Here is a 27,084-nt window from a genome sequence, read left to right as displayed (position 1 = left end):
GCATCCTCAGCTCCTCTAATCCTTCCACTCTGTGCTTTACTTCCCCCATCCCAAGATGGCCAATTTCACCAGACTAACCCAGATTCGGTGAGGGGCAACAGAGACTAATGTCCCCAGACAAGCAGGGCAGCGGGGGCAGCTCAGTGTTCGCCTGAAGGGTCCTTTCCGTACAATAGCAGCATCTTGAGGGCCAAGTGTAATGAGCTTTTTGCTAACGGCCTGTGTGTGTGTGTGTGTGTGTGTGTGTGTGTGTGTGAGAGAGAGAGAGAGCATAGTCTCGCAGGTGTGGAAAGGATTCCCGTATAAACCCAGCCAAGTCTTGTTATTCTGCTCCTAAAAGTTCATTGCATGTGTCTAGAAAAATTCTGCCCCACCTGCAGCAGTGAATACTGTTTCTCCAGGCCTTCAGCTGCTGTGTGTTTGTGTTGTAGGGGAGGGGAAAGAAAGAGAAATTCAGCAGGCGCCAGGCTTTTCCAGGCAGCCAGCAATAACACGCTAGCCCCTCAGCGCGGCACAGGGAGAGCAGGCAAGCAGACTGGCTCTGCAGGGGGAGTCTTTTTACGTCTTTCCAAGGAGAGTACCTGGGAAGAAGGTTGGCTGGGGTGGGGGTGGGGGCGGGGTGGGCAAGACCTCAGGCGTAGCTCCTGGAGCAGGTTGACTTGAACGTTCTAACATACTGCTGCTCTGTTTTTTTGTTTTCATTTGGTTTTGGGGTCTTTTGTTCAATTTTATATTTGCTTCTGACCTGTATCAGAAATTCATATAACACTTAGTTTATAGCTTGTTTATGATTATGATTTTCTTAGAACCATTTGATTTAGCAGATTTTGCCAAGCCAAACTCTTTTCTTCTTACCTAATGAAAAGACATTGAAAATACGTGAAATAATACATGTAAAACTACATTCAGCTGTTTAGAAATAGGCACTGTGGACAGGCTTTGCAGTCAGATAATCCTGTTTAAACCTGAGCCCATAACCTGCGGCAGGTTATCTGAACTTCCCTGAACCTCGGTTTCTTTATCTCTAGTATGGTGATGATAATGTATATCTGTGGGTTTTCATGAGGATTATATTCCTCAGGGTGTTACCATGTGCCAAGCACTGAACCTGGAGTGTCATTTGTGTTATCACAGTGAATCTTCACAGCTGCCCTCTTATTAGCCCCATTTTCCAGATATAAAAACAGAGCATCACTTATGTGACTTTCCCAGGCTCACAAAAGTAATAAATGGAAGAGCTGGTGTTTTGGAATCCAGGGGTGTCAGCCTCCGGCATCCTAGCTCTTGGCTATCATGCGCTATACTACCTCTCTGACAATATTCAGGCGTTCGATAACTAATAGTTATATGTATTGTTACATACATTTTATTTTTATTTATTGTTATTATTTTTTTAATTTATGTATTTATTTTATTTATTTAGTTTTGGCTGCGTTGGGTATTCCTTGCTGCGTGCGTGCTTTCTCTAGTTGTGGTGAGCGGGGGCTACTCTTCGTTGCGGTTCGCAGGTTTCTCATTGCGGTGGCTTTTCTTGTTGCGGAGCATGGGCTCTAGGCACGCGGGCTTCAGTAGCTGTGGCTTGCGGGCTCTAGAGCACAGGCTCAGTAATTGTGGCGCACGGGCTTTGTTGCTCCGCAGCATGTGGGAACGTCCCGGACCAGGGCTTGAACCCTTGTCCTCTGCATTGGCAGGCGGATTCTTAACCCACCAGGGAAGCCCTACATACATTTTAAATTGCAATTCATGCGTTCGACAAGTACATCGACAAGTACATATTGACGCCTATAAAACTGTATTTGAAAAGTTAATCTCAGGTATCTTAACTAGTCTCCTACTAGTCAGATACACTGTTGCAAAAGAAAAGGTTTACTAAACTTTTATCCCAGTTACCTCAAATTCTTAAAGAGATGTCTTAATAAGGTCTTCCAGGACTTAAAACTCTTAGAAATGCCCATATTCTATGCTCCCTTGTGCTTTTATTATTTAGGAGCAGTGTCAGGAATCACTGAGTCTTGTAGAATCCTGAAATATGTTCTAGAAGTTTGGAGATTCAGAGCATGTGTGTGGGTTGTTATTGATAACATAGGAATTATCTCTTCAATAATCACTTCATCCTTTCAACCCTGTTGTTGTCATTGGTCATACTGTTTAATTTTGTTTCTATGATGGTGTTTTTGAGAATACTGTCAGGAAACACAACAGGTATCTACCAATGTGAATAACACAGATTGACACTTTTGCATGATTAATATTATGCTTGCTTTTTCAATACCATAGAAATCTGATTTTTTTTTTTTAATTTATTTTTGGTTGCATCGGGTCTTAGTTGCAGAGTGCGGGCTTCTCTCTAGTTGTGGTGCGCAGGCCCTAGAGCGCGTGGTCTCAGTAGTTGCAGTATGCGGGCCTAGTTGCAGCGCAGCATGTGGGATCTTAGTTCCCCAACCAGGGATCGAACCCTGCATTGGAAGGCAGATTCTTAACCACTGGACCACCAGGGAAGTCCCCAGAAATCTGATTCTTAATGCATTATTTCAATATAAACATCAGTTCATTATGCTGATTCCTTACTACTAGTAATAGAAGTCCCCTGGTTACCACCAGGGTGTTTTCTAAGCTGTTGCTAGAGTAGGGCCTCTCTGGAATCTTGGAGGGAGGAAGGTGAAGGCAGTGAAATGGGTGTACAGTGAGTGCCTCTTGTATGCTAGATATAGTATTATATCCATTCCACTGATGAGGAAACTGTTGCTCAGAAAGTTTAAGTAACTTACACAAGGTTGCCCAGCTGGCTTATTGCAGTTGTGATAGCTAAGCCAGGTCAGAGGCTTCCAAAGCCCTATTCCACTCTACCTCCCTCCCCCTTGAGTAAGTGACTCTTCATTTTCTTCTTGTTTTATACATTTATCATCAGTCAGATAAGACATTCCAATTTTATTGTTGCTGCTGCTATACACCCATACACACAAGTATAAAAGAAAAGGTCAACACAATGAATCAAAATTCAGAACTCCACTTGGTTGTAGGTTTGTTAAGAGGCAGCTCGTCACCTACCAGCTGCTTGGGATCGACCTTGTTTGTTGTATATCCTTAAAATGTGGTTTCGCTACAGCTGCCTGGTGGCCAGTTTCATTCCCTCCCCTCACTCTGTGACCTGTGGCTTTTTTCTGTTTGTCTGTGGGCATATGAGGGACTCACAGCAGTAACTTTGCGTGAGATGATGAAAGACCTCATCTTTAAATGTAAAGAACCCCACCCATCTGCAATGGATGCAGCCACAGGAAAAAACTTATCAGGTATATATGACAGCAAAGTCTGTGTAAGATGAACAACAGGTCAATATGTGATATTCTGAGCCAAGTAAAACAAACTAAACATTTGAAGACAAAGACAAGTTAGATATTTATAAACTCTGAATTTAAAGTTGTAAAGAACTCAGACATTGCCTTGTCTAATTATTTCATTTTACTTATCAGACGATGTAAGACACAAACATTATTAGGAGAACAAGGGCCTTACTAAAACTACTAGTAAGTAAAAGATAAAAGAGACAATTGAAAATGAGGCTATGAGTTATTTTTTTTTTAACCAATTGAACTCTCAATCTGGGGTCATTGCTGATCTTTTGAAGTTACCTTTATTTATATATTATACACGCACAGACTCACATACGCATACACTTACATATTTTAACTTTCAAAAGAAGTAACAAAGATTTGCTTACACACAAATTTTTTTCAACCTTTTCTTCCTGGAGTAAAGTCAGGGAAATCTCTGTCTTTTAAATGCGTCTGGTGAAAATTGGACACATTGCTAAGTTTGCTTTAGATTTGCTTTGGAAGGGAGATTTGATTTCAGTGGATTTGCTTTAAAAAGGGAGTCAGCATAGCATAAATGAGGAAGGCAATGTAGTACAGTAGGGCTGTGAAATCAGACTCCGACGACGACTTGGATCTCACTTACTACTTGGTAGCTTTGCCATCATGGACAAATTACGGAACCTTTTTGTGCTCTGGTTGCTTCTTCTGTGTATGGAGGTGATGATGGGACCCACCTCAAATGATTGGGAACATGCTATAACATGTAAAGCACTTAGAGCAATGCTAACCATGATAAAAGCTCAATAAAAATTCATTTCTCTTATTATTATTACTTTTTTTCCATTGTGGTAAAAAACACATAACATAAATTTACCCTCTTAACAATTTTTGTGAGTTCTACAGTATTGTTAACTATATGCACATTGTTGTACAACAGATTACTAAAACTTTTACATCTTGCATGACTGAGTCTCTGTATGCATTGAACAGCTCCGTTTCCCCCTCCCCTCAGCCCCTGGCATCCACCATTCTGCTTTGTGTTTCTATGAGTTTGATTGCTTTAGATACCTCATATCAGTGGAATCATGTTGTATTTGTTTTTTAGTGGCTGGTTTATTTCACTTAGCATAATGTCCTGAAGTTTCATCCATTGTAACTTATGCAGGATTTCTTTCTTTTTTAAGGCTGAATGATGCTCTATCACATGTATATACATTTTCTTTATCCATTCATCAGTTGATGGGCATTTAGATTGCTTCCACATCTTAGCTATTGCATTATAATTTCAATTTGGGTTTTAGTTAAACCCCCTGTGCCAGAAGCAGAAATTGGTTTAAATGATATTCAATAAGGTGGTTTAGGAGAAGTTCAAGGCTCGTAAAATATTAATTAGCTACACCTTTTTAAACTAATATTTACTTGTTTGGACAGCTGAAAATTATAGCAAATTAATTTCACAATTGCTAGAGAGAGATGTGAGGAGAAAGAATGATTAATAGTACCATGGTAAAACGATTAAAAGAATATGTTTGTCCAAAGGCATAAATGTCTTATAAACGTTAAAAAAAAAAGGAGAAACAGCATTAGCATCAAATTATGAGCCAGCTTTCCATGGGACACGTAGTATTTCCTTATAATAATCAAGGAAAGGTAAGGGAATTATTCTCCCAAACACACTGACAGAAATGTATTTGGTACAGCCTTTACAGAGGGCAATTTGAGAATATGTATAAAAAAGACAAAGAAGAAGCAGCCTTCTGATCTAGCCCTTCTACTTCAAGGAAATTACTTTAAGGAAATGATCTGGTATATGTCAAAAGATATAAAAAATAACATGATGTTTATCACAACAGTATTCTTAAATAGCAAAATAAACTGGTGACAGCCTTACTATGTGTGTGGTTTCACAATGGAAGTATAAGATTTTAGGGGGCCTACTTTTTCCCACTTAAAAATGTTTTAGGAACTTATTTCCTTAACTGCAAATATAGATCTACTGTGTCAGTTTATAGCATTCTACTATTGGTGATTGGTTAAGTAAATTATGATAAACCATGATAGAAAATACAAAGCCATTAAAAACAATCATCTAGATCTACCCTTATATATATGAAAAAATGCTCAAGATAGATATTTGAATGAAAAAAAGTCTCCAAAACATCAGATATCATATACCATTTTTGTAAGCCCATGGAAATGCATGTATATACAAAGAAAATAAGTGACTATACACAGAAAAAAGTCTAAATGTTACCAGAGGTTATCTCTGAGAGTAGAATTCGAAATGACTTTTTTTTTTTTTTTTTTTTTTTTTTCGGTACGCGGGTCCCTCACTGTCGTGGCCTCTCCCATTGCAGAGCACAGGCTCCGGATGCGCAGGCTCAGCGGTCATGGCTCATGGGCCCAGCTGCTCCGCAGCATGTGGGATCTTCCCGGACCGGGGTGCGAACCCGTGTCCCCTGCATCAGCAGGTGGACTCTCAACTACTGCGCCACTAGGGAAGCCCCGAAATGACTTTTAAAACTTTTCCTTTTTCTAATGAACGTGTTTCAAAAAAACAAAAAACCTTTGGTCTGCCAAATATTGCTGGGCATTGTGGGAGAAAGAAATAGAAAGCAAAGCAGAGTCTACAGTCATAGGAGTCTAAATTTGCCATCAGACTATGAGCCTCTACCGATGTATGACTATCAGTCAGTTCTGTTGTCAGAATGGGGGGTGGGCCTGTAGTGAGGAAATGTCATCCGTGTGATGTCTTAGGGCTAGTTTCACTGGGTTTTCTGATCATGGGCTGCAGCCCTGGCCTTAGCCAGCTGCCTCATAGTTGGACTTCTTTGGTTGTAACACACACCTAGCCCAAGATCTGTTCCAGTGTCTCAATGCTATTGAAAACCCAACTCAGAGACACTGCTGGTATCTTTGGTTTGCGTACATGCAGGAGTCTGAGGCATGTAAGTATATTTGAGTATCTGTTTTTAATGGCCTGCATTGTTTCTCAGATGTTAGAAGGTACAGTTGATTTAGGGGCTGCCTGAAGCACAGTGTTTTCAGTTGGTTGGTGAATAATAGTTTCTTCTAAATTGTTCTGTCCACGTAAGCACCTGTATTCACATCCTTTAGAATAGGTGATTTGCACTAGTAAGAGCCTTCTTTCCTAGTTGCTATAGGAGAAGTAGCTTCTTCATTTGTTTTAGAAGTGGGAGGGAATGCCAGAGGACTTCCAATCTCTTTGGCGTCTCAAAGTCCTGTCTCAGGTGCTTGTGTCTTCAGTCTCTCTGTGTATGAACGGGAGCATCTTCAGGGTTTCTGCCCCATCCCTGTCGAGGTCCTAGCATTGCCCAGTGCCTTGTTGCAGTACCGGAAGTTGTATTCTTTCTCTTGCTCGGCTTTCAGTCTTGTTCCAGCTGACAAACATTGTGAATGGAAGACAGCCAAGAACTGCATGCAGGGTGGGACAAAGGCCTTTTGGAAGCTTGCTTTTGCCAAAATAGAAACAGCTACCCTCACCCTCACCCTGGCCCTGAGCTTTTCACAGCATCATATGGTTGCACAAAAGACGAAATGTGTTCTTTGCATTGAACAGCTCTCGGCCTGGTTGTAGCAGGATGAGTGCTTAGCATCTTACCTGCTCAGGAAGATATACCATCCCAGTACTTGAGCTGCCAGAACTAGAAGTGGCTTTGTATGCTACGTAATGGGAACTTTATCCAAGTTACAATAAAAATCTCATATGGGGAGAATAATGCCCCAAATGTTTGCTCTTCTGATATCAGAGTAAAAGGGGTACAAAGAGACATTAACCCCGCTCAATAGAGGTTAACATTTACCTGCTTCATCCCCCTTAATTTTCAAAAAAATGAATTAGAGAGTTATTGATATTTCACTGCAGGGAGGCCTCCAGCTCTACTCCATCACCAAGAAGCCTGAGTAAAGGCTAAAAGGGGTGTTTCTCTGGAAGGAATTAAAACACACACACACACACACACACACACACACACACACACTCCCAGAATTTAATCTCTGAACAGTGTTATCTTTCTAGTAAGAGAGCTCAGATCTTGCTTCCCTGTGACCTTCCAAGTTTCAGTCTGTGTTCTGTCTATCAGAAATTCCTCCTTCCCACCCACGAGTACCCTTCTGTTGTGGGAGAAGGAGGGCCTTTCCAGTCTTTTGTCTGTGGCCAAGCCAATGCTCAAACTGTGGTTTTCTCTGAGTCTCCTTGCTGAGGCATTGCTGTTTCCCACACCCAATAAAGAAGCAAAGGGCTTGTGCTTGTTGACCAGGTCTTATACAGCTGGTGCTTATACAGTTCTCACATTCCCAGGACATTGACTGATGACGGTGCAGCCCCCATCCCTGGGTTAACCCACAAGTGCAGAGTGCTAATACTGTATATCCAAACCTCACATTTTTTAGAAATTATATGGAGAGAACTTTATATAATTCTTCTGCTTATTTTTGAATGAATATCAGGACAAAACAGTTCATACAATCTGTCATTGGTAGAGTTGTAGGATTAGGGCCAATACAGGCTACGGGGTATACCTGGGGAGGCTGATTTCTGCCAGTAGTCTAAAAACATCTATTTATATGTCTGCCTTTAACATTACCTGAGTACTTTCCTGGTTTGCTTCTTAATCAGATTTGATTACTTTAATCTCATTCCACTTAGTCTTGGCTTTGGTGAAACACCTGGGGACTTGTCCACATTACTGACTTTTGGGAGTTTTGGATGGCATAGAGTTGTAATAATTTCATTACCTATTCAGTATATGAGCATATGATCACCAAACAACAAATGAGAACCTGGAAGCTTTTTACTGTATTTGGAAAAAGTATCTGCTTTTTTGAGATGCAGCACATGTTACATTGAGGCTGAAACAAGCTTGACTCTTTGGTAGATTGAGAATTATATCTCAGCTCAGTTAGGGTTCCACTTGGCTGCATGTAATAGGGCACCCCCCACACACACACCCATGGCTTAAACAAGTTAGAGGTTTATTTTCTTTCCCCAGTATAGTCAGAAATCTAGAGCTAGGTGCTCCTAAAGTTCGTGGTGCTATCAGGAACCCGTGCTCCTCCTGTCTTTCTCCTCTGCGGTCCGTTAACAAGTAACTTCCACCCTATGGAAGTTACCTATGCCTGTCCACCTCTAGGTAGATATCCATGTTCTGGGTGGGGAGAAGAAGAGCAGTAAAGGGCAAAATTTGTGCACCAACCAACCCAGTCTGCCCCCTTTAAAGAGCTTTCCCAGAACCCGTACCTGGAAACTTCTGTTTACAACTCAGAACTAGGTCACATGGTTATCTCAAGGTACAGGAGAGATTGGGAAATGTAATTTTTTAGCTGGGCACACATTATTACCCAAACAAAATCAGGGCAGTTTTATTGGGAAGAAAGGAAGAATTATTAGTACCCAAGCAAGTGAGTCTCCTAAGCAATAAATTCTTCTGATTTATTTTATTTTGTGTTTTGAGATAAAGACTGATCTTATTACTTATGGAACATTGGTGTCTAAGGTCCTGCCACAAAATTTGCATCTAGGAAGGTGAATTTATTTTTGTTTGGGGTCTATAGAAGGGCTTACTTACATTTTGTGGCTGAGTATAAGTTGAACACATACCACACTAGGCACTATTCAAACTCCAGAGAATGGTCCTATTACAAGATTACATCTCTACGTAAACACAAACTTGCCTATTTTCTTTTATGGGAATTTAACTGATGCTTAAAAAAAAAATCAATAGTTGGTATAATGTGAGTTGTTTTTTTTTTTTTCATTCATGTTGTAAATGCTTATTAAGCACCTTTTATGCACAAGGCATTCTACTAGGCAGTTAGTGAAACAAAAATTAATCAGATATAAATCCAGGCATTTCCAGTATGAATTGTCCAGAAGCAGAAAAAAGTACATATATAAGTGCCTGTAATACAAGGTAGAATGTGCTAAATGTGATAAGACACATACAAATACATTTTTATAAGCATTTGGAAGAGGGAAAGATCATTTCTGCCAAAGAGAATTGAGTAAATATGATCTGGGGAACCTACACATATGTTTTCACTTTAAGAGTTTGTTTTTGCAGCTAGTGAGCATCATTATAAGACTAGAAAACTATGTTGAAAAACGTAGAACCAACTACCATTCACAAGTCATTACAGATAAGCAGACTTACATATCAGCCCGTCCTTTGGTTCCTCAGTAAAAGGCAGTAGTTTGGGAAGGAAGGGAGCATTTCAGTTTCTACTGTGTGCCTGGCACTTTGATTTATTTCAAGAAACCTTTACTGAGTGCCTGGGCTACATTTACTTATGTGATCTTCATTTAATCCCCAACAATCCAGCCAAGTGATTATAATTGTTTTATGAGGAAGCTAAAGCTCAGAGAGGTTAAGTAACTTGAAAAGGCCACCCAGTGTATAAGTGACAGAGCCTGCATTTGAGCCCAAGCACATTGGACTGCAGAGCCATGCTCCTTTCCACTTACCTGAGTGTCTCCTTTTCGCTGATGACCTAATCTGGTTTTGTAGCCATAGTAAGTGTTGAACAGTCACTTCCTTCTTCAACCCAGTCTAGTGGCAGGTCCTAGAACCAGCTGCCTGAAACTTGGTTTTCATTTGGATACTTTGATTTGTACTCAGAAAGTTAATCTGTTACCTGCTCAAATCTTGTTAGAACTTGACTTCCTTTTGACTTTTCAATAATTGATTTTTGTAATAAATAACTACATATAGATGGTACAAAATTCAAAAAGGTACAAATGATATCTAGTAAAAAATTAGTTTCCCTCTCCCCCTGACCCCTAGCTGACAGTTCTTTTCCATGGAGGATGCCAGTTATTTTTAAGAGCCTTTCAAAATTGTTCTGTGCAGATACCAACATTGTATATATGTTTATGTGTGTGTATTGGCATATAACTGTATGTTTGTATGTATCCTTTTTTCTTTTTTACTCAAGTAGAAGCTTACTATACTCACTGTTCTGATCTTGCTCTTTTTATTCATCTTTTTATTTGTATTTAGATGTCCCAGGAAGATTTTTTAATAAAAGGAAAACTCAGTGAATTTGAAATACGGTTGTCACCAGGGCAACATGTATTAAATAGATGTTCTTACTGATGGCAGTTCCGTCACAGTGTGAAAAATCTAACTCAGTAAAGAATGTTTTTATTTCCAAGAGCATTTCACTAACAGTGGTTTTCCTCCTCTACTACTCATCCAGTGAACGTGTTTATGGATGGTCGACATAGGACTCTTCAGCCCCCATTCTGAGTTCTGATCTTCTCCCCACCCTGAATGAGGCATCTTTCAAGCACTCTTCAGTCGAAGCTCACTTATTGGGAGGCAGTGGTGAAAATAGAAGCCTAGGTTAGCCCTCTCCTGCCTCCCTCCTTCCTCCCAGTTGAATCTCTCCCACAGATTCTGAGGCCCTCAGATATGGAAACAGTGCTTGAAAGGAGTGGGTTTGTTTTTGAGCCAGTCCCCACAAGCTGGCCTCTGCTGCACCCCTTGGTTTCTGCAGATCACCCAACCCCCTGCCTCCCCCACTCCCACGTACACCCCCATGTACACACTCTGCAGCCCCAGGCTCCTGGCTTTGCCCCTGGGCTCACGTCTTCCTCAGCTCCCCTTCTGTGGTCAGAGATAGAGGCAAGCGAACAGCTCTTCAGTTCCCTTTCGGGTGGTTTCCAGAGACGGGGAACATCTCAGTCCAGTTGGTCTGTGTGAAAAAGCCCCAATCCTCCACCTCTGAAATCACTGTGCTCTTTGTCAAGCCTCTCAGCCAAACACATTCCCTCCACACGAGACCCCCTCCCTGATCCCCCACTCATACCTGCCCAGCCTGGAGCCCTTGGACACAGTTTCCTGAAATGGGACCTTCCAAGGCATGAGTATAGGAGGGTTGGTTAACATTTATTTACTAAAGCTACCCAGTTTGTCTCTTATATCTTAAAAAATAAGTTTACCTGGTGAAGTTCACCTAAAAGGTGAATGTAAGAGCATCTGAACTTATTCCTTTAGGCCTTGCCATGAGGAAATGACATTTCTTCCATGCCTCTTAAAATGTCGTGCCTACAAATAGATATCAGTTGCCAGAAATCCTTTTAATAAAAAGTCCTACGTATTTTGTCAATTATATTATTTTCCTCCTAATATTATTTTACATTTAAAGCTTTTATGAAGCAATGCATATTGAAAGCAGTGTTAACACAATTGAAGAATCAGGAACAAAATTTGGGACACAAAAAAACTATTTCTAATGGGGTGAATTAAGCTGTAAGAGTTTTTTTAAGCCTCTCCCTGAGGAAGTGTACAATTAAATACATCCTTACTGCAGGTACATGTTGGTGTTTGTGACATCTAGATGGTTTTTAGGTCATTATTTAGTAGTTGTAGGCTTACCCTCTGAGCGAAAATACCCTTGTTTTGCTCTGGTATTTGTATATAGTAACTACTATTGATGTAGTAATTTTACTTTGAAAGTGTTTTCAAGTGTAGTTTTATGTTAATCTTTAGGTCATCAAGGTGTTACTACGCCACACTGGCTCCTTCCCTTTCCCCCAAGGTACGAACCTTCTAGAGGAGTTCAGAGTTCTGGGAGTGGGCTGGAATTGAGTCAGGCTTCAAGTCACTTTTGTTCTGTGCTGTATTTCTAGTACTCGATACCCAGCAAGAGGCATTCATTAAATACTTGTTGACTTTAACAATGAAGGGATACTAAGACTGAGAGAGACCAAATGCTCCTCTAATTCACGCATATGGACAATACATAGTACCCAGCCGCCCTGAGTCCTACTCCAGTGTACTTTCAGCAAGATAATCTCAACTCTCTGCTAAAAGAGATTTTCCTTCCCTGAACCTAAACCTGCATTGGCTTTATTGGAGGAGAAGTTTTTCCTTAAAAATTACTTAATTTTAACGGTTTCCCATTTCCTTTTGTCCCACCTCAGGATTGCAAACCAGTTACTGACTTACAGCAAACTAATTCGCGAAGGGCATCTCCATCTTTCATTTTTTTCTTTTTCTCGTAGGTGATCTTTGGCAGCCAGACACTACCTAACTCCAATTTATGGACAATAAATAACGGTGCAGCTTGCAGAATTTCAAGCGCCACAGCTAGTGGCCAGAAGCCAACCACTCTGCCACAAACAGTGGTGCCGGCTCCAAGCTCTTCCTCTTCCCTGGTCCCCAAACCCCCGTCCAATCACAAACAAGTCCTCAGAAAGGCAGCATCCCAGAGGGCTTCCAAGTAAGTTTTCAGTAATCTTCTGTTCAGTTTCTTCTGAGTTGTGTCAATTCTATGCAAACAGTACTCTCTATTTCTGGAGGCTCGAGACAGTTTGTGCTGAAATGTTGAAAAGAACACCTGATGGGGAATAAAGGCTAACTGGTTCTCAGCACCCGGCTACAAATTAGAATCACCTGGGGAGCTATTGCAACATGGCCAATGTCCAGGCTGTGTCCTGTGGGAGGGGCAGGCACTGCTCTTTTATGTTCCCCAGTGGTTGTGATGAGTGCTGCCACTGGCAGGGTTCAGGGTCATTGCTAACTAACTCTTCTGGCCTCTAGCAGGAACCTCAGTCAGACAGTGCACTGGGTAACAGTGCTGAACTGTGGGCTTGGAGGGAGGAAATGAAAACTTCCTCCTGGATGTGTTTTTCTTTTGGTCATTCTACAGAGTTAGATCTTTTCATATATATTTCAGATAAAATGCAATACTCTTCCCTCACCCCCACCCTTGTTTCTTCATTTTTAGGCACTTGAAAGGGAAGACATAGGATTGGGATTTCATTAGAGGGATTAACTTCATTGACCTTAGTCATCAGGCTCTGTGTAGCAACAATATTTCTAATACCTTTTGTCATCTACCTGTTTTACCTCAAAAAAGACATTTCCGTACCTGAATCACGTTTTTTAGGTCACGTCCTTCACTGTACCTCCAGCCATCTTCCCTAGTAAACCAGAAGTGGACTGGTAAAAGGAGTGCTGGTTCTAACAGCCCCTCTCCATTTAAAATTGGGGAACTTATCAAAGATGTCTGGAAGAGGCAGGCATTCCCTGATGGATAAAGGCCTAGAGGAGGTTTGTGTATTTCTCTTGTTCTCATTGAGGCTCCCCATTCATTTGTCCTTCACAAAATCAATTTTAGTTGTAAGAAGGAATCCTAGGGCATAGAAGAAGCAGTTAGTGTTTTTCCCCCCTTGGTTAATGAATCAAATTCTGGATTTGGATCGAAAACAATCCCTCGTGGTTGTTTTAATAGTATTGCTGCCATTATTCATTTATCCAACAAACGTTTATTCAGTGCCTACCAAGTGCCAAGCACTGTTCTAAGAATAACAGGCATCGTAATGACTTTATAGAACTATCTGGAGCAGTAGGAGAGGGCAGTGGGAAGGCTGCAGTTCGTGGTTGAGAGCCAATAGCACGATCAGAAGGATGTATGGTCCCTCACCCCAGAAAGAATAGCCTTGAATCCTTAAGAGTGCAGCCTCTGGAGCCAGCCTGCCTGTGTCCCATCCCACCCACCCCCCCCCCCCACACACACACACACACTTTATTAACGTGAGATCTTCCACAAGTTACAAATTACTTAAACTCTTGACTTCAGTTTCCTTATTTGTGAAGTGGGGATAACAAAGTGTATTTGCTTCATAGGACAGTTGATAAATATTAGCAGACTTAATATCTGTAAAGTACATAGCACAAGACCTAGCACACTTAAGAACTCAGTAAGCCTTAGTAACCATTATAAGCATTCCAAAACCACACTTTCATTCCCAGGTTTGAGAAGCCCACAGTTAGGTGGGAATATCAGTGAGTTGGATATGAATGTTGAATTTGCCAGTGTGCTCCTGGTTTGTGGCTGTTCCAATCATTGCTGAGATGGCCCGTGGTGCCCCTGTGGCTAGTCTGCTGGTGGAGAGGGGGGCTCCGTCAGCAGGCAGCAGGGCTGGACATTCGAGGACCCCACTCACTGCCCTGAACTCACTGCTGGCAGGAGAGCACTTCAGGCTTCTGAGATGGAATTGCAGCTCTATGGACAAACTTTGCTTTGCTGCATTTTTGTGGTTTCTTCTCTCTGACGGGCAGGAGTGTGGGAAAACCGGAAGCAGCTCAGCACCAAAAAAGCACAGAAGAGGGGGGGAAAGCAAGATTTCTTCAGAATTTAAGAAATATAATCCAAGTATCAAAAGGCATGCTGTGAGGCGTTGTTCCAGGAAATAGTTTCCAATTTGCCTTTAAAACTCTAGCACAAGTCTCTGAAGCTAAACAAGTTAGCACTAATGGAGACCTGAACATCCTTTCCCTTATATGTAAACTGTAGTGCCGTGAGGCCCCTGCTGTTTTCAATATGCTTCCGACTCTTAGGAAAAAGAATAGCATTGTTTTTCTCTGAACTGACTCAATGAAAAGTTCCCCCTAGGAAGTATCTAGGTAAAGTTTTTAAAAATAATCTTTTTATTTAAGAATTATTTTAGATTTACAGAAAAGCTGTCAAGATAGTACACATAAAGATAAATAAACCCAGTTTTCCCCACGGTTAACATCCTATACTGCCATGGTACATTTGAAGACTGCCATACTACGAAACTGTCATCGGTACATTACTATGAACTAAACTCCATACTGTATTTGGATTGATGAAGTTATTTTTAATCTAGAGAAACCTTTCATGGCTCCCGAAATCAGGATCCTGAGTATCAGTCGATACACTACTCTTATTGTTCTGAAGTAATTCTTGTTCCTAGCAAGCGTAGTAAGTTACTTAACATCTGTGGGACTCAGTTTCCTATTTAAAATAGGGATAATAATAGTACCTGCCTCATGGGGTTTTTAAGAGAAATAAATGAATTAATGAATGTCAAGCACAAATACAGTGCCTGGTACATAATAAATGCTAAATAAATGTTAGGTATTATGGTTAATACTAAGTTGGCACTTCAAGAAATTTTCATGTAATTTTTTACTTTCTTCCTGCAAGATGTGTTGCTTCATTTGCTTGGAGCTTATTGCGGCCTTTATTCGGGCTCAGTTCAGATGAATCCGGAACCCTCAGTTATGACTGGAGGGAGATACAGAGTCACACTCAGGAATGCCATAGTTGTCCCAAGAGACACAGCTAATGAGAAGTCGTGATGAGCTTTTGACCGTGCCAAGCCCTGTGTTTTTGGTTGAACTTCAGGCTTCTCCTAGCACAGCAGTTGGCACTGGACAAATATAGAAGCAATTTCCAAGAGCATCAAAGTTTCCACATCCTAGAGGGTTGCGTCTAGAGAACAATGGAACATAAAAGATGGAATGTCGTTTGGATTTTGGTGCAAAGGGAATTGAGAATCAGAACAGTGGGGTCCTGTTTCTTTATGATAGTAGTCAGGTCACTTTTCCTCTAAAGGTTTCAGCTTCCCATCTGTAAAACAAAACCCACTGTCCCCACTGAATAATTAACCAAAATAACCTGTTTTCAGTCTATTCTGTTGAAAGATTTTTAATGAACACGTTTGTTTTTTAATATTGATGCTTTACAGCCATTTTCCTCATCCTTTCTTGGCCCAACAGTTCTTTGTTACAGTTCTCAAATTCATATATTTATATTTCCTTTAGCTAAATCTCACTTGTCAATTCTGTGAAGAGAGTGGTTTAGAATTTTTTTTTACCTTTTCCATGGTGCCAATACCCTTTTTTGATTTTCCTCTTTAATGTTTGTAACACTTCATAATTTAGTACCAACTTCAGATCCTCCTTTCAAAACTATTTGTGGTATTTCTTCCAAGCAGTCAGCTGAACTAGGAAGGATGACAGCCTGTGAACAACTGCATGCATATGAACTGTTCCTTCCTTGTAAAAGACCTCTTTTTTTTTCAGAGCCAGAATCACACTCTCCAGGAAATATGGAGAAAGAAACCTGAGATGATTAAAGTTTGCCAGGGAGGTGGGCAAAACTCATAGACTAGAGATGAATTTGGAAGGGCAGGGTCAAAGCTGTTTACCTTGGGACTTCTCTGAAGAAAGAAAACTGTATGAGAAACACCAGACTTAACACATTTTTGACCGGAGACGTATTACGGCCACAGGCATTCGTTTCTGCAAAAATCCCCCAGTCAATAATGTGTTAACTAAAGGACTTTTCTTTAAATAGCTGGGGTTACCTTTCCTTGCCAGGTTTTAGGATATCCTGCCTCAGGGTGACCTCAGTAGAAATTGAAGTCAACTGCCGTTCAGTGTCAGCACCCAGGACAGTGGTGTTTGCTAAAGGCTGCCAGGGAGTAGGAAGGAGGAAAGCAATCGAGAGCCCGGGAGCATGTTAAACCAAATACCAATTAATGTGACTGGAACATTTGGTGATGTCAGCAATGTGATGGAGGTGTCAGAAAAATATAAAACTAAGGATCAGGAAAAAAATATGCTCTATCTTTTTAACATATGAGTCATTAACAGGAGGCAAAGTGATCAGGAGTTACAATGGTCCAAAAGTAGGGTCTTGATATGAGCACTGAAGATGTCATATTATAGGTTAACCATCTTCTCTCAGCCTTTCAGCCTTTTATTATGTGTAGTTTCAAGAAATATAATTGAATCTGTAGCATATCCATCCTTAAATATAAGATTTCTAAATTATGCATTTCCCAAATATATAATCATAGACTTTCAGTGCTGGAAGATAAAGGCCTGGATGAAGGCACAATGTCGGGCTTTGGGTGTAGCAAGGTATACAGATGGTCAGTGGCAGAACCAAAGCCAGAATTCATATCCCCCACTGTGCTAACCCCATACTCTTCTCAGTAGACCACTGATTTCAGACCCCTCCCCCACCCCCCCACCAGTCCATTCACATCCATTCTGTACAGCAAGTGGCAGATTAATCTTCCTAAAATACTGCCTTTGGGAAAAATGCAGTGTCAGCACTTAGGAACTCACTTCCGTTCCTTTCCACGCCAGTTTTACCACTTAAGTGGCCAATGAAATACTCAAGAGGAGGAAGAATTAGTGTCACCCTCATACTGCAGTGTTGGGGAAATGTCTGTTAGATGTAGCACAAGAAGGATTGCATAGAACAACAACATCGAGGGCTTTATATACTGCCTGTCTATGGGAGTGCAGTGTAGGAAAATACTGGGAGCCCTGGAATACACCAGACAATGCCCTCTCACTCTAAGGGGTAGGCCTGGGGCTAGAAAGAGCTAAGGGCCAGTTGAGGAGTCACCACTTAGACTCCCTTTCCTCTACCAGGCCTCAGCGTTTGGACCTCACTGGTGGCATTAGGAGATCTTAGGAATTGGTTTGGGCATGACGACGATGACATCAGTCAGAGAACTAGGTACTAGTAATCACTTCTAACCAAAAGTTGCCATTGGGATATGTACGGTCCAGTGGGGAGAGAAATACGTGAGAGTCATAGAATGATGGATCTTCCTTTGGTGATTCATACTTAGGTAATTTAAATTAAAATCTTACTTCTCATTCCTGCTTGCTGGGATGTTAAAATGGTAATATAAATGTTGGGTATTTCCCATCTCTCACTTCCCTTCTTTCTTATCTGATTATGAAAATCCCTTTTTTAAAGGTTTGGACAGAAACTTAAAATAGCCTTTGATAGAATTCCTATCAGTTTCTCTGTAATCCCGTGTCCTTATTAGCAAACTTAGACTTTCTTCTCCAAGGATGAGCAAATATTTTAAAATCTTGGGGCCTGGGAGTAGATAGTATAGCTTAAAAGAAAGCTCCGTGGAGAAGATTCAGAGGAGCTGCCAACCTCCAAAATAAGTTTAATCAAGAAAGAAAACAACATTTTAGAAAATCCCTAATGTGCATTGGTGTGTAGAGCTAGAAAAATCTATCTAAGAGAGAGCAAGCAGTCTGGGGTCAGGAACGATTAAATGGAAATGAGAACACCTGAGTGAAAAATTGGGTTGAACACAGTGAATCGAGATTGGGCACTGCAGAAAATTGAATTAATGAAATTCAGGACAGATTTTTAAAATTCTGCCAAAATTCTGAGGAAAAGGTATACAAAGGTAAAAATGATGAGAGAAAAGATAGGTTCAACCTAAAATAGTGAATTCCAGAATGAGAATAGAATAGTCATTATTATAGGCAAAATAGACCTAACATAAGGACATAAAGGGTTTTGAACAATATAACTAATAAGATTAAATTAACAGACATGCAATTTTATGCCCTGCAGAGCTCCCAGGGAGTATTTTTCAAAACGAAACTATCTCAGTGTAAATCCTAAAAAATCGGAAATTATACAGTCTTCATTCTCTGACCACTTTACAATAAAATGAGATATTAAACATATAGACAAATGTCCAAATAATTTTAGAATGTTAAAACATTCTTTTAAGTAACGTGGATCAAAATTATTTTGGAAACTACCTTGAAAATAAGAATTGTACATATCAGAACAAGACAAGAAAGCCCACTCTAGCCACCTTTATTCAGCAGTTAGGCAAGAAAAAGAAATAAAAGGCATCAGTGTGGAAAGTAAGAAGTAAAACTATCTATTTGCAGAATGCCACTATTTGCAGATGACATGATATTGCATACAGGTTGCATACAACCCTAAAGACCCCACCAAAAGACTGTTAGAAGTCATACATGAATTCAGTGAAATTTCAGGATACAAAATTAATATACAGAAATCTGTTGAATTTCTCTACACTAACAATAAACTATAAGAAAGAGAAATTAAGAAAAGAGTGCCTTTTACAATTACATCAGAAAGAATAAAATACCTAGGAATAAATATAACCAAGGAGGTGAGAAGATCTGTTCGCTGAACGCTATAAGGCACTGATGAAAGAAATTGAAGACAAACATAAATGGAAAGATATTCCATGCTTATGGATTGGAAGAATTAATATTGTTAAAATGTCCAGACTTCCCAAAGCAATCTACAGATTCAGTGCAATCCCTATCACAATTCCAATGGCATTTCTCACAGAAATAGAACCAAAATCCTAAAATTTGTATGGAACCACAGAAGACCCAAATAGCCCAAGCAATCTTGAGAAAGGAAAACAAAGCTGGAGGCATCATGCTCCCTGATTTGAAACGATATTACAAAGCTACAGTGATCAAAACAGTATTGGCATAAAAACAGACACATAGATCAATGGAACAGAATAGAGATCCCAGAAATAAATCCAGACATATATGGTCAATTAATTTACGACAAAGGAGCCAAGAATATACAAAGGGGAAAGGACAGTCTCTTTAATAAATGGTGTTGGAAAAATTGAATAGCCACATGCAAAAGAATGAAACTGGACTACTATCTTAAAACATACACAAAAATTAACTCAAAATGAATTAAAGACTTGAATGTAAGAATGGAAACCATAAAACTCCTAAAAGAAAACATAGGCAGTAATCTCCTTGACTTGGTCGTGGCGATGAGTTTTTGGATTTGACAACAAAAGCAAAAATAAACAAGTGGAGGGCTTCCCTGGTGGCGCAGTGGTTGAGAGTCTGCCTCCCAATGCAGGGGACACAGGTTCGTGCCCCGGTCCGGGAAGATCCCACATGCCGTGGAGCGGCTGAGCCCGTGAGCCATGGCCGCTGAGCCTGTGCATCCGGAGCCTGTGCTCCGCAACGGGAGAGGCCACAACAGTGAGAGGCCCGCATACTGCAAAAAAAAAAAAAAAAAGAAATTTGCTAAGAGAGTAGGACTTAAATGTTCTCACCAAGGAGAAGGAGAAGAAAGAAAAAGGTAAGTATGTGAGGTAAATAACTAGATAGGGGAATCCTTCCACAATGCATATGTATGTCAAATCACCACGATGTACTTTGAATATCTTGTGATTTTATATGTCAAGTCAATAAAGCTGAAATAATTTTTAAAAACAAGAAAAAGAATTATATGTATCAAAACTTATATTTGAAATTTAGGCAAAGATGCACTCAAAGGCAAATTCATAATTATTTTCAGTGTTAAATATGTAAAGATTGTAGAGAAATTAACCAAGATACAAATGGCAAATTAGCTTCAACCAATATAGTGATTTCAGCTGATTACAGCAGAGCGTCAGGTTAAAAAGAATTATGAGGACTTCTGTGAGCTCAGCAAGACAGAGTGCTGTGATAGATTAGTAATGTCTGATGTTGAGCGTAGTGAATATGCACGCCACATATTTGTCATACCTGAACTAAGCTTCCATCTCTAGAAGTTAAAAAAGGGTCAATAAAACAAAGCTAAGAAAAACAGATCAAAGGAAATCAAGAAGAAACCAATATAAACTGAAAAGCAAGCAGCAAAATTAGTTAAATCCAAAACCTTGTTTAGTTCGGGGTAGGGGGACAGGGAAGGAGAAAATAAACACAGTTCTGCCAGAAAAATAAGAGAATTAAAAATAGAAGTTTTTAAAAGTAGATATAGGGGAGATTGAAAAATTATGAGGACACTGCACACAATCGTATGCTACTAAATTTTTTAAACTGGATGAAAGATAATATTTTGAAAAATATGAACTATCAAAATTGGTTCTTGAATAAAAAAAAAACCCAAGTAGAACACGGTAGAAGTTTTTAAACTATCCAAATGGGTTCTTAAAGAAATAGGGTACACACGTAGGCCTAGGAAGCAATTTTAAAATATTGTCTTTAAAGTAGTTCTTTGAACCTTTTTCCTGAAATATTTGGAGGCTTCTAGCTGCCTGCAAAGTAAAGTTGAGAGTCCTTACTCTGGACATTGAAGCCCTCTGCAGTTTGTCCTCCGTCCTGTCTCCAGTCTGCTTCACACATGGCTCCATTCATTGTTCCTACCTGCTCATGTCATGCCCCCTGCACAGAATGCCCTTAACTATCTTGAATCTAAGTCCTGCCTTTTATTCAAGATCAGGTTCTAATTTATCATCTTGACACAGCTTGACCAGATGCCCCATTCTCAGCTCCTCAGCTGACTCTTCCATCTGCCTCCTTGTCTTATTTTTCCTTTTCATATGTGTTCTGCTTTTCGTTAAGTCTATTAGGGACAGATATCTTGTCTTCATCCTTTTATCATATATATACTGAATGTGCACTGCTGTGCATTGCTGTAAATACTGGTGATGACACCAGTGGACGAGACAGACATGAGCCCTCTTTTCATGAAGGTTGTTTTTGAGAGACAGGAGAGAAGTTCAGCCCCTGATATGGCTTATATTCATGATAAGTTCTCAGGAAATGGTAGTGAAGGAGGTGGTGGTGAAGATAGAGATGGTGGCACCATAGTATTTTGCATCAAGGATCACTAAATAACAATTATCTCTTCGTTAGTTATTTAGACCATGTAGAGGAGTGTATGGGAGGCAGTAGAGTACAACTGCTAATATCCCAAGATTTCGAATTAGACTTGAATCCTGGCTCCTTTACTTAATTGACTGTTATTTAGGGATACCTCTAAGCTTCTGTTTTGTTATCTGCAAAATATTACCTACGTCGTGGAGCTGTTCTTAGGATTAAAGGAGATCGTGTGTTTCCCTGACATATATTAAGTGTCCATTGCATGCCGGTTGGTGTAGTTTGTAATCCCTGCTGCCGTTATTGTTCCTGTTAAAAGAAATCTCACTTTTGTTGTTAGTAAACTGATATTCATAAGTATGATTTGGCTCTAGCTAGCAAGACTATGGAAATTCACACACATTCTGATTTCCTGAACACTAATAACTCTAATGACTACTGAAGGCAAAGGCTTAGTTTCAAACAAAACAAAAGATTAGATTTGGACTTACTGACTTCCAGTCAAGTTGGCTCCGTAAGTTCTCACTTAGTATTCCGCCTCTGCTTCAAATAGCAGTGATAGATAAAAAGCTTAAAGAAGAAAAAAGAAACAAGGGAAGCATCTCCTTGGCCCCAAAGTGTACAGAAATGAATAGCAATCAGTGAATGAGGCTGAAGCAACAAGTTTTCTGAGCCCTGCTGTGGAAGCAGGCAGTGGCAGCCTGGAGCTCAGCTCCCGTGGCATATTGGGGCCTGAGAGTACCCTACCCGAGAGGAGAGACTCATTAGTAGAAAATAAAACAGTGATTTTTTTCAACTGGAGATGATGTTGCCCCCCAGAGGACATTTGACAATGTCTGGGGTCATTGGTTGTCATAATTGAGCGGGGGGAGGGGGGGAGGGGGAGGGGTGTTGCTACTGGCATCTAATGAATAGAGTCTAGGGATGCTACTAAACGTCCTGCAAAGCACAGGACAGTTCCCCACAGTGAAGAATTACCCAGTCCAAAATGTCAGTAGTACCAAGGTTGAAAAATCCTGAGCTAAAGAATGCACTGGGCTCTTCTACAGGGAGACTGACAAAGCTGACATGGACCCACTGGCTGAGGCTCCATCTTTATATAAGGCTATGGGCCTACAGAGTTAGAAAGGTAATGAAATACCCTTGCAACTGTTCATGTCTCAGAACTCACCTGGATTTCTATTTATCTCTGAGGCAGGGGCACCAGAATACCACTGTAAAGTCTGGTTCTGGACTGGGGTCAGGGGGACTGGATAGAGGCAACTGTAAAATCTTCAGACTGGGAGGGGTGAGCAAGTAGGGAGACAAAGGGGGGAAGTGATTTCTATTCAAAATGAGCCTGCAAACCAAAATTCTAAAACGCATGAATAAATCTAATATTAAGAAGGATTGCCAGCAGAATCAGCAACTGGGCCATGAATTCCTTGCAGATGAAATTAATATTTTTGAATGGTCAGACATATTAGATCATGTATCTAACAGTATCTTGTGGAACATGACATGTGACTCTGATAGGAATATCAGAAGAGAGAGCTGAAGGATAGATGAACAAGCAATACTTTAAAAAATAACATCATTAATCATTAGAGAAATGCAAATCAAAACTACAATGAGGTATCATCTCACACCGGTCAGAATGGCCATCATCAAAAAATCTAGAAAGAATAATGCTGGATAGGGTGTGGAGAAAAGGGAACACTCTTGCACTGCTGGTGGGAATGTGAATTGGTACAGCCACTATGGAGAACAGTATGGAGGTTCCTTAAAAAACTACAAATAGAACTACCATATGACCCAGCAATCCCACTACTGGGCATATACCCTGAGAAAACCATAATTCAAAAAGAGTCACGTACCACAATGTTCATTGCGGCTCTATTTACAATAACCAGGACATGGAAGTGACCAAAGTGTCCATCGACAGATGAATGGATAAAGAAGATGTGGCACAGATATACAATGGAACATTACTCAGCCACAAAAAGAAACAAAATTGAGTTATTTGTAGTGAGGTGGATGGACCTAGAGTCTGTCATACAGAGTGAAGTAAGTCAGAAAGAGAAAGACAAATACCGTATGCTAACACATATATATGGAATTTAAGAAAAAAAAATTTCATGAAGAACCTAGGGGTAAGAGAGGACTAAGGACACAGATCTACTAGAGAATGGACTTGAGGATATGGGGGGGCGGGAAGGGTGAGCTGTGACAAAGCAAGAGAGTGGCATGGACATATATACACTACCAAACGTAAAATGGATAGCTAGTGGGAAGCAGCCACATAGCACAGGGAGATCAGCTTGGTGCTCTGTGACCACCTAGAGGGGTGGGATAGGGAGGGTGGGAGGGAGGGAGATGCAAGAGGGAAGAGATATGGGAACATATGTATATGTATAGCTGATTCACTTTGTTATAAAGCAGAAACTAACACACCATTGTAAAGCAATTATACTCCAATAAAGATGTAAAAAAAAAATTTTAAATAGCTGAGAATTTTCTGGAACTGGAGAAAGATACGAGTCCTCAGCTAAAAAAAAAATCATTTCTTGTACCAAAATAAATGCACCTCTAGACACATCATAGTGACAGTGCAGACCATCAAGCATAAATGGGGAGTCTCACGTATTATCTGAAAGAAAATTCACTTTAACTACAAAGGAAAACAGAATACCAGTATTCTTCTCTTCAGAAGTAATAAGTGGCAGAAGACGAGAGCTAATAGCTTTACAATGTTGAGATAAAGTAACTTTGAGTCTAGAATTTTATATATAGCTAAATTGTCATTCAAGAAAGAAGGCAAAAAATAATAATAATTTGAGGGCTTCCCTGGTGGAGCAGTGGTTGAGAGTCCGCCTGCCGATGCAGGGGACACGGGTTCGTGCCCCGGCCCAGGAGGATCCCACATGCCACGGAGCAGCTGGGCCCGTGAGCCATGGCCACTGAGCCTGTGTGTCAGGAGCCTGTGCTCCACAACGGGAGAGGCCACAGCAGTGAGAGGCCCGTGTACCACAAAATAAATAAATAAATAAATAATTTGAGATATTCAAGGTCTAAGAGTATACCACCCATGGCCTTCACTGAAAGAAATAGCAAAGATAAAAGTGAACACAGAATAACATGAAACAGTGAAGTGCAAAAATTTTATAAAATGTCTATAAATGTTAGTGACTATAAAAATAATTGTTGGTCTTCTTTAAGAAGATAAAACACATTTAAGACAACAACAGGATTCAGGGACAAGAGTAGTCAGTGGATAGTAAATGTATAACAGAGCTGTGTCAAGTTTAAGCACAGGACAGAATACTGAATGGCTTTATACTTTCTTAGAAAATAATAGCTAAATAACTAACATACAGTCTATTGCTTTCAAACCAACAGAGGGGAAGAGAAAGGAATGTAGAAACTCTATGAATCCAGTGGGAGGCAGGAAATGAAGGGAAAAAAAAGCAAAGGAAAAAGATGGTAAATGGAAAATTTAAACTAAGATAAAGTAAAACACATGTGTAATCACAATAAATGTTAACAGATTATACTCTTCTATTAAAAGATAGATTACCAAATTCCATTTTTTAAAATGCTCAGTTATAAGCTGCTTAAAAGAGACATACCTAAAGTAAAATCTTGCAGAAAAGTCAAAGATTGGAAAAAGGTAAACCATGCAATACTAATTAAAAGGAAAACTAGTATATCCATAGATAAAATTAAGCAAACATCATTGATAGGGATAAAGAAAAGCACTTGTATGCACTTAACATAACTTCAAAATATATAAATCAAAAGCTAACAAATTATTTAAGAGAAATTCACAAATTATCATGGTGACTAATTTATTTAAATATACTTCTATCATTAACTGACAGGTAACTCAAACAAAAATTTCTGAAGATTTTGAATATTTGAAATGGAGAATTAACAGTTTGCTTTAGTAAGTGGCTTTTAATCTTTTTTGACCACCACTCATAATTTAAAAATACATTTTGTATGCAACCCAGTAAAAATATCTCTATGTATATGAAATAAAAGTTTCACGAAATACTACTTCCTATCCTTTTAATTTATTAATTATTATTTTGTTTTCACAGACATTATGCACTGAAGCATAATTACACATGAAAACACTTGAGAGAGTGTACCTAGTCCATAAAGTTGGTGATGATCCTATTTCTCTCACTGGGATTTTAAACTCTCCCTAGGATATGACACTTTGGAACTATAAACTTCATAGAACAGGTGAAGCCATGGAGGCCAGAACAGTTCACACCAACTGACCCATGGTCATAACACCCAAGGGAGAAGAGCCGTAGTAATTGTTCATGTTCATTCAGGCTTACCCAAATCTTCCCGACTGGATCTCAAGTGAGATAGTATTAAGTGCTGACTCCTTCTTTATTGTAGAGTTTGATATTTCAGTCTCAAGGTGTTATTTCTAAGACTTGAGAAGCTAGATCTTGCGAACAGCCTCGCGAAAGAAACGGTACTGGGTTTAAAGAAAGACTGTGATGTCTGCTCTAATCTAAAGACTTGTGTTTTAGAAATGACTTTTTTTTTTTAACATCTTTATTGGAGTATAATTGCTTTACAATCGTGTGTTAGTTTCTGCTTTATAGCAAAGTGAATCAGCTATACATATACATATGTTCCCATATCTCTTTCTTCCCTCTTGCATCTCCCTCCCTCCCACCCTCCCTATCCCACCCCTCTAGGTGGTCACAAACCACCTAGCTGATCTCCCTGTGCTATGCGGCTGCTTCCCACTAGCTATCTATTTTACATTTGGTAGTGTATATATGTCCATGCCACTCTCTCATTTTGTCCCAGCTTCCCCTTCCCCCTCCCCATATCCTCAAGTCCATTCTCTAGTAGGTCTGTGTCTTTATTCCCATCTTACCCCTAGGTTCTTCATGACCTTTTTTTTTTTCTTAGGTTCCATATATATGTGTTAGCATATGGTATTTGTTTTACTCTTTCTGACCTACTTCACTCTGTATGACAGACTCTAGGTCCATCCACCTCACTACAAATAACTCAATTTCGTTTCTTTTTATGGCTGAGTAATATTCCATTGTATATATGTGCCACATCTTCTTTATCCATTCATTCTTTTTTCTTTATTCTGCTCTGCAGTAGTTATTTCCACTATTTTATCTTCCAGGTCACTTATCTGTTCTTCTGCCTCCGTTATTCTGCTATTGATCCCTTCTAGAGAACTTTTAATTTCATTTATTGTGTTGTTCATCATTGTTTGCTCTTTACTTCTTCTAGGTCCTTGTTAAACGTTTCTTGTATTTTCTCCATTCTATTTCCAAGATTTTGGATCATCTTTACTATCATTATTCTGAATTCTTTTTCAGGTAGACTGCCTATTTCCTCTTCATTTATTAGGTCTGGTGGGTTTTTACCTTGCTCCTTCATCTGCTGTGTGTTTTTCTGTCTTCTCATTTTGCTTATCTTACTGTGTTTGGGGTCTCCTTTTCACAGGCTGCAGGTTCGTAGTTCCCATTGTTTTTGGTGTCTGTCCCCAGTGGCTAAGGTCGGTTCAGTGGGCTGTG

At 39.9% G+C, this 27,084-nt stretch overlaps 1 protein-coding gene across 14 annotated transcripts in view; it reads left to right on the top strand.

Moving 5' to 3' along the window:
• The window catches only part of TTLL5 (tubulin tyrosine ligase like 5), a 305,050-nt gene that overhangs the window by 215,095 nt on the left and 62,871 nt on the right, over window positions 1–27,084 (top strand). For 13 of the 14 annotated variants that reach the window (XM_019920700.3, XM_073800210.1, XM_019920740.3 and 10 more), the window contains one exon: window positions 12,343–12,560. In XM_019920700.3, coding sequence (XP_019776259.2) covers window positions 12,343–12,560 — 218 coding nt within the window. Of the gene's footprint in view, window positions 1–12,342; window positions 12,561–27,084 lie in introns of those variants that run through there. The other variant, XM_019920773.3, reaches the window with a different exon arrangement.

The sequence above is a fragment of the Tursiops truncatus genome, chromosome 2, assembly GCF_011762595.2.
Source record: "Tursiops truncatus isolate mTurTru1 chromosome 2, mTurTru1.mat.Y, whole genome shotgun sequence".
Classification (NCBI taxonomy): Eukaryota; Metazoa; Chordata; class Mammalia; order Artiodactyla; family Delphinidae; genus Tursiops; species Tursiops truncatus.
The sequence above is the reverse complement of the archived record's forward strand: the minus strand, read 5'-3'. Positions and strand labels throughout refer to the sequence as shown.